Here is an 8,784-nt window from a genome sequence, read left to right on the forward strand (position 1 = left end):
AACTGATCAAGAGTGGTGTGCCATATGTGTTTTTGATCTCGTTTCACTCTGAATATCTATTCTAGCTGGCACAGGGTCACTGTGGAACCAGAGGGGACCCTAAATCCTGCATAGAGGGGCTCAGTGAATGTGGTGTGAAATGTGTGTAGGAGGGTCTGTGTGTCATTAAAGATGCTGTAGAAGGACAGCGTGCCGGCAACCCAGTCTAGATACACTCCTACTCTAGTGGAAGGGCAGTGGGGAGAGATTACATCTGTTTTCTTATCTTTGTGCCAGAAAGAGAATCTATTCCTCTTGTAGATCAGGCCAAAGGACCTGCTATTCATTCCAAGAAGATCTTTTGCCCTATTGATAATCTTATATGCTGCTCCTATAGTAACTGTTATTCCACTAAACTCCACCTCCCAGTAACAGCGCTCAGTCAGAGCCTCTTTACAGAGAATTTGAAAACTGTTCAAAAATCTGTCACGATGATTGGGATATGACTTCTCTGCTGGAGTCCCAGTCACTCTCCTGTTCCCCTCAGACAGAAAGAGATTTCTGTGTGCTGTGTTCTGGTCCAGTGTGAGTTGGCAGGCATCTGTAGACAAGAGAGTCATCATTATAATGTTACATCAGTACTATGAATTCTGTAGCATAGTCAAGCAAAGAAAGATACTGACAAGCAGTGAGTTCTTGTCTATGCCACCTGCCCATCATAACTTGGAAAACCATGTAACACGAGATTAAAATTCACAGTTTCCTACTTCGTTTACAAGGTTCAAGTTATTTTCAAGTTCTTAGAATTTGAAAAGTTCAAGAAGGCAGCAGAGCATTTTCCTACAGAGTTCCTCAAGTATTGAATAGCCCTACAAGTGTTCAGATTCAAATACACTCTTATGTTTTAGTTCTAGACTGCAACATACTTAAGTAGATAAACCAACATGTAAACATGCTAGGGCTACACAATCTTGACCAAATGACTATACAGTCAAACAAGCAGAACTGGATCAAGTTATTATGTGAACTGGAGTTTCCCTGCTGTGACCATTCCATCATATCCTCCTGTAGCTGACTGTGCATTGGTGTGCTGTTGGTATCCTTTTAGTTTTCCATGTTTTCTTGAGGTACTGATGTCCTGTTAGTCCACCATGTGTTGGTGGGGTTCTGGTGTCCGTTAGTTAACTGTCAGAGCTGTAGTCAAAACCACCTTTGTCCAATCCAACACCAAGACTGGTTATAATTGTGTCAAGATCAAGCTTAAAGGTAAGTTGGGACTAAGTCGACAGAGTCCAAATGAGCACCAGAGTAAATAATAACTAAAACAAAAAAAAAAATTGGTCAAGTATATAACTTTTCTATATTCTCAGTCCATATAGTCACTAACCCAAACTGACTGCAGTGACCTCAGATGTATTTGCTTCTTGCTACACTCTTCTGTTGTATCTTATAGACTTTTATGTATGTGTTGGAGTGTGTTGTTCATCTCAAAGTTCCCTTCTATTTCAGCCAAAGGTAGCTTTTTCCCCACCTTGGGCTTGGGACTGAGAGCCTCAGTGAGCATCAACCTGTAAAGCATCTTTGTGACAATAGCCATTGTAGAAAAGCACATATACAAATAAAACTGAATTTAACTTAATTGAATTTGACATACATTTTCTTGGTCCAGGCTCTATCCTGCATTCTCCACCATGATCCAGTCTGTAGGGAAACAACAGACAGACTGAATAGGATGTGCACAGTTTAAACTACACTGTAGTAGTTGGACAGCTTACCTCAGCACTTACTTCAGTGTCTCCAGTTTACTGTGTGGATCCTCCAGTATGGAAGAGAGCAGCTTCACTCCTGAGTCTCCTGGGTAATTATAGCTCAGATCCAGCTCTTTTAGTCGTGAGGGGTTTGATTCCAGAGCTGAGGCCAGAGAAGCACAGCTCTCCTCTTTTACCAGACAGAAAGACAGCCTGCTGAAACACAGTATTACTGTAGCTAGAAGTAAACTATAGAAACTATCTTCAGTTCTCTGTTGAACCTGTGACCATGCTCACCCTAATTTCTCCAGTTTACAGTGTGGATCTCCCAGTCCAGCACAGAGCAGTCTTACTCCTGAATCCCTCAGGTCATTGTCTCTCAGCTCCAGTTCTCTCAAGCCAGAGTGGGGAGATCTCAAGACTGAGGCCAGATCTGCACAGCAGACCTCTGTCAGACTGCATGCACCAAGTCTGTGTGAGGAATGAGAAATCGTGTGTGCCCATACTTGCATATTATCCTCTTATCTCTGAGCATGCAATATACTGATCCAACTCTTGCCTACAGTACTTCTGAATTCAAACAGTGGGCGTAGGAATTGATCTGCTAGTATGCATAATGCAGAAAAGCCCAGGGATAGCCAAGCAACAAGAGGCTCCAACAAGTGTTTTAAACTGATGTAAGAAGAGAGGGGTCCACCTGACCACCTGATAACTTCTTAAGTTAACTTCTTACTTAGGTAAAGTCTCACTGAGATTAAAATTCTTTCTTGCAAGAGTGACCTGGCCAAGAGCAGCATAAAAACATCAAAGATAGATGCAACAACAGTAAAGGATGAAGAGAACTAAGGCTGTGTATTAAAAAAATACATAATTAAAAATAAAGCAGTCTTGAAACTAGAACCATAGGATCATTGTGGTCAAGCAGAACAGAGGCAGTGCAAATAAAGTTACATAGAGTTACGTCCTTGATAAGTGATTTGAGTTCACCCAACAAAATCAATTCTATCATTCTGTAATATGTTGCCAAACTCTATTTACATTCAGGGAACAGAACAGTCAGTAAGTCATTTTGCGACCAGAGGCTGTAATGACCATTTTTGTCTAAACAAATCTTAAAGCAGAGAATGAAGTAACATTTCAACTACTGTCTTTTGTCTTTTCTCTGGGATTGAAAAACCTTCAGCAAGATCTGTGGTTATGTAGCCCACAAGTGAAACTGTTCCATGTTTTATAGTAGATATTACAGTCCAGTTTGCATTTTTTGTTTGTTTTTGTTTAAGTATTTTTATCCAATTTTCGTAATGCTATATTTCTGTGTGTTTCTGGCCACTGTCGCTTGCACAACCACGCCACTGGCCAGAGAGGTTGCAGACTACTATGTGTCTCTTCCTATATATGCGGTCAGGGAGCCGTAACGCGTGGAAGGTTCATGCTCCTGGTAAGGTTCAAGTCACCTAGACCTGTATTTAAAAAAGGCCCAGGTCATGGAGGAAATGGCAGTGACAATCGGAATCTGTCAATTAAAGGATTATGAAGGAAGGTATTTAGCTCTGAGTGGAGTTTCTTTTTTAGGTCGCGACTGCTCAGGTAGCACATTAGTCTCCTCTTCCTTAACAAGATCAGCCCATTTCTTCCCAATACAGTTTTTATTAGCTGTTGAATAGTAGAGATTGGGGGTAACTGTTCTTTGTGTTAAACATCATTGTAATGTTCTCCACAATCAAAGATTAACATCTGTGTTAACAGTATCTCTCACATCTTCCATGCAAATCCAACATAGCTGTCTGATACGCTAGCATCTGTCTGCATTTACCTGTAATGTTAAAAAGTTGTTATTTCCAAGTTTACCATAAGTCTCTGAATCACTGTAATGAGATGACATAGTAGTCATCATACTATAAATGTGGGTGTTTTCTCTGGCCGTTCATTTGCATAGCCCAGCTGTTTTACCAGATTAGAAATTAGCTGGACAGTTTGTGCAAAATATGTTTCTTCATGAGTTGTTGATTAGTGCTGTGCTTATATATTTTCGATGAAAAGTGTTGATGTACTTCTGAGTGCACTGGGTGATGATTAATATTACCATAAATGAGAGGTTACTGTTTAATTATAAGGTCTATCTTGGAGACAAAACTAAGGATGAGACTGAAATTTGAAAACAAGTAGAATTCTATATGACGAGAGTAAGTGTAGTTCATTCATTTAAAATATAGGCTGAAACACGTGACCAGGATTCAAATTAGGATATGTCTCACGCAAGGTAAAAGCACATAAACCAGAGTGACTTTGATGTGCATGCATCCAGCAATCCATTATCCAGGTAATAAATATAGCTAACTCGTGTGACTTGTGTATTTCTCTGGCAGTTTGTAAGGAGTTGAGGCTTTACTGTCAGTTTTTCTTTTCTAATATTAGAGCACACGTATCAAAAACAACAGTTGAACACTGGTAGAAATGACTGTATTCACTGGATTTGCATCCAAGGCCAACTAAGTAGGACATTGAACTAGGCAGGTTGCTGGAAATGCACATCCCACCCTGTGAAACAAAGGAAAAGCAGGGGAAATTTCATATGACACACAGTGTGGGACACTCAACTGAAAAAGGTTGATGATTAACAAAGCAACTGCAGAGCAGAAGTCCTCTCGACTAATATCCAACTTTCAACAGTATATCTGTGATTGTGTTTGCAATATCTGAAGTCATTTCTGCTTGCTATTGCATTTACTATTGCATGTGCCATGGCCTCTAAAGTCTGTGTTCTTTTTTTTATTAGCTGGGACTCAAGACTAACTAAATGTCACTTTACCCACTATCACAAATGACACTGTCTCCAGCTATAAGAACTGTGAAACTGCCAAAGGATGGCATATCATACAGAGCTATCAGTATTATTACAACTATTCTTGTTTCATTTTCTACTGTTGATAAAACCGTACTCACTCTCATACATGCTCACACAGACACTGCTCACCTCAGTTTCCTTAGTTTACAGTTTGAACTCATCAGTCCAACAGAGAGAAGGTTAATTCCTGAGTCTCTCAGGTTATTGTAGCTGAGATCCAGCTCTCCCAGGGGTGAGTTCACTAACTGAAGAGCTGAGGCCACAGTTATGCAGTATTCTGATGAGATTTGACAGCGATCCAGTCTGCAGACAGAATTTATGATCACAACACAATCTTAATGAAATAGAGCAACTTAGAACTAACTAACAATTATGCAGCATAACTGACCTGGCTCTCCTACAGGTCCTCAGTACTGGGAGCAGCCTGTGCTGACCTGCTGCTGACGTTTTGTACATCTTCAGGTCAAACTCATCCAGCACCTCCTCTGACATCAGTAACATATAGGCCAGAGCTGAACACTGATCTGGTTTCAGCTCTCTATTTGACAAAGTTCCTGATCTAAAAGCAGACTGGATTTCCTCCACTAGAGAGTTATCATTCAGCTCATTCAGACAGTGGAACAGATTGATGATCCTCTCTGGTGAGGATTCCTCTCTGATTCTCCACTTTATGGTCTGAATAGTTTCTGCATTGCTGCTCTTTAAAATTTCTGAGCTGCTTCCTGTCATGAGGTCTTGTAGGAGAATCTGGTTGCTATCTTTTGAGAGGCCGAGAAGGAAGCGGAGGAAAAGGTCCAAGTGTCCATTTTTACTCTGCAGGGCTTTGTCCACTGCACTTTGATGTAGGTAAGATAGCGAGCATCTGTATTCATAGAGATAATGGTATTCTTTCATCGTACTGAAAACATTTCTGTTCTCATTCATGCATGTAACATGTGCATACACTGCAGCAAGATGCTCCTGAATGCTCAGATGTACAAAACAGAAAACCTTCTCCCTGTACAATCCCAACTCCTCTCTAAAGATCTCTGTACACACTGAAGAGTACTCTGAAGCTTCACTGACATCAATGTCACATTCTCTCAGGTCCTCTTCATAGAATATCAGGTTACCCTTCTCCAGCTGTTGGAAAGCCAGTTTCCCCAGTTTCAGAATCATCTCTTTGTCTGACTGAGACAGCTTCTTTGAGTTTTCCACGGTGGTTCCATGGTACTTCTTATTTTTCAGACTGATCTGAAGGAGTAGGAAGTGTGTGTACATCTCAGTCAGAGTTTTGGGTATTTCACCAGTGCTTGCATCACTCATCATATTTTCAAGGACAGTGGCTGAAAGCCAACAGAAGACTGGTATGTAACACATGATGTGGAGGCTCCTTGATGACTTGATGCGTGTAATGATTCTGCTGGCCAGACTCTGATCACTGATTCTCTTCCTGAAATACTCCTCCTTCTGAGGGTCACTGAATCCACGGATCTCTGTGACCTGGTGGACACTCTCAGGAGGGATCTGATTGGCTGCTGCTGGTCGGGAGGTTATCCAGAGGAGAGCAGAGGGAAGCAGATTCCCTTTGATGAGGTTTGTCAGAAGCACATCCACTGATGTTGACTTTGTCACATCACAGCAAAGCTCATTGTTCTGAAAATCTAGAGAAAATCGACACTCATCCAGACCATCAAATATGAAGAGCAAGTTTAGTTTCTCATCTTCAATGTCTTTTATCTCTTTCAGCTCTGGAGCATAGTGATGAAGTAGCTGGATGAGACTGTAGTTCTCTCTCTTCAGATTAAGATCCCTGAAAGGCAGAGGGACTATGACTGTGATATCTTGATTGGCTTTTCCTTCAGCCCAGTCAAGAATAAACTTCTGCACAGAGACAGTCTTTCCAATTCCAGCAACCCCCTTTGTCAGAACTGTTCTGATTTGTTTACTTTCCCCAGGAAGTGTTTTGAAAATATCACTGAGTTTGATTGATGTCTCTTGGGTGGTTTGTCTTTTAGAGGTCATTTCAATCTGTCTGACCTCATGTTCAGTATTGACCTTTCCACTTCCACCCTCTGTGATGCAGAGTTCTGTATAAATCTCATTCAAGGGAACTGAATTTCCTCGTATTGAAGTTCCTTCTACTATATGTTTAAATTTTTCCTTCAGTATTCCTGTATTGGCTTTATTGATTTTTCTCAGAGGAACAGCTGCATAAACAAAGAATAATGTGATCAAGTATTGTGAATAACGCCTCATAACGCCTAAATTTGTCTAAATTATTTTAACAATTCTAATGTTGTTGTCCTTTCCTTTCTTTTAAACTCAGTACTGCCTGCTCTACATCCAGCCTTTACAGGGTGCATATTTCCATCTAAAACCATGGTGATTTCAGTTAATTCTGTTTTACCGGAATCAAGGAAGTAGGACGTGATCCTCCATGCACCTTCTTCTCCAAAGCTTTCTATCATTTTCTCAACAACACCAGACACATCAAGGTCTTGCCACTGACTCCCTAAGCACCCTGGGTAATCCTCATTCAGCTCCCTTTTAAAGCATTTGAGTTCTTTTGTCTCTATTTTCTTTAATTTCATTTTGAGTTGGATTCCGGTATCTGGTACTCCAGAGATCTACCAAAGACAAAGAGAAAGGTCACAGTATCATATAACGCTGTTCAAGTACAGATGGAATAAATTGAACTGAGCACTCACCCCTCTGTAGAGTTTACTGTGGCCTTTGTGCTCCTCCACTGCACAAACTTTACAGATGTCTGTCTGGTCAGTTTTACAGAACACCTCCAGAACTCTGTGGTGCTGCTGACAGAGTCTCTGCTCCAGGTCTCCAGTCACCTCCTCCAGTGTGTGTCTCTGCAGTGCTGGTATTGTGTGGTGCTGCCTGACATGGTTCTCACAGAGGGAGGCAGGGCAGGTCAGACAGGACTTCACAGCTCTCAGCTCAGTACAGAAATCACAGGCCACATCTCCAGGTCCAGTGTAGCAGTAGTCTGCATTCACAGGACTGAACTCTGCCTGCTGGACTTGTACTAATTCAGACAAATCCCATTTACAGATGCATCGTCTGCAGTATCTGTGTCCACAGGGAATGGAGACTAGATCCTTCAGCATCTCCTTACACATGTCACACTGGAAGAGACCCTCTGTCAGAACACTGTAGGGAAACAAAGGAATAAAATGATTCCTAGTGAAATGGACATTTCCTGGAGTTTGTCTCACTGTAGGGACAAGGAGAAAAGACATCATAACTTGACAATCCACTACTGTTAGGTTATGGTCGTAGCAGGGTGAGGAAAGTCACTGACATACACGAGATGCTGGAGGGTGCTGCCTGACCAGATATTTCGGTCTCTTTAAGGAAAGAACTGATGTGCTCTCACAAGAGACTTATATGGCCTCCATATTGCTCCATATTGTTTCATTTTGTCTCCACAGTCCCTTCAATAATCCCCTCTTCAAGAATGTTTTTTGTTTCTCTGAAGTCATCAATTAATCACCACCACAACTGTACTACAAGGATACAGCTTGGGTTTGCTGAGTCACACAAACGAACATAACAGTGTCTTGGAACAGATTGTAGAGATGCCACCCACATTCTGCAGGTTTGGCCGTGCTGTCCTCTGAGCATCTCTTTAGTTAAAATACTGACACACATCAGCAGGCTTACTTTCACCCCCTATGTAACACGTACAGTCATATCAGGTAAAGGATCGGTCATAACCTGCTTACTTTAGTTCATTCCCCAGACTCCAAGCATTAAGATAGGTGCTAGTTAAGTGTCTTTGCAGTTCCCCTAACAATTGTCTTAAAAATGGGTGTGTTTATTAGAGCCCAACCAATATATCGGCATGCCAATATTATCGGCCAATATGTTCTACTTGCTGATATATCGGTATCAGCCTTTGTAAGGTCCAATAAATGACAATTAGAAAATAAATGGGGAGACGGAAGATGTTATAAATGGTGTCATTGCATAGTTTGTCCTCTAGAGGGCACACTATAAACCCATTGTTGGCAACAAATGTGCGAAAATAACAAATGACGACAATCGGCTGAGCCGAGCAGAGTAGGCCACGACGGAGATGATCTGTGTTCATGGTAAGCTGATAATTGTCACGTGAAATACGTTACTCAAATAATAATAAACATACCCCATCACTTCTCCTCTTAGCCCATATAGGCTTGACAACATTCATGTCAGCCATGCCTGGTTTAGCTG

At 41.4% G+C, this 8,784-nt stretch overlaps 1 protein-coding gene across 1 annotated transcript; it reads right to left on the minus strand.

The window, feature by feature from the left end:
* Positions 1–56: 56 nt before the first annotated feature.
* LOC115806371 (NLR family CARD domain-containing protein 3-like) lies at positions 57–7,688 on the minus strand. The gene is made up of 8 exons (XM_030767046.1): positions 7,263–7,688; positions 6,962–7,181; positions 4,961–6,761; positions 4,702–4,875; positions 2,025–2,198; positions 1,767–1,940; positions 1,634–1,680; positions 57–580 (listed from the first exon to the last, which is right to left on the minus strand). Exons 1-8 carry the CDS (start codon positions 7,686–7,688, stop codon positions 57–59), a joined length of 3,540 nt encoding a protein of 1,179 aa, XP_030622906.1.
* Between the last annotated feature and the right edge of the window lie 1,096 nt (positions 7,689–8,784).

Source organism: Chanos chanos, chromosome 3 (assembly GCF_902362185.1).
Source record: "Chanos chanos chromosome 3, fChaCha1.1, whole genome shotgun sequence".
NCBI lineage: Eukaryota > Metazoa > Chordata > Actinopteri > Gonorynchiformes > Chanidae > Chanos > Chanos chanos.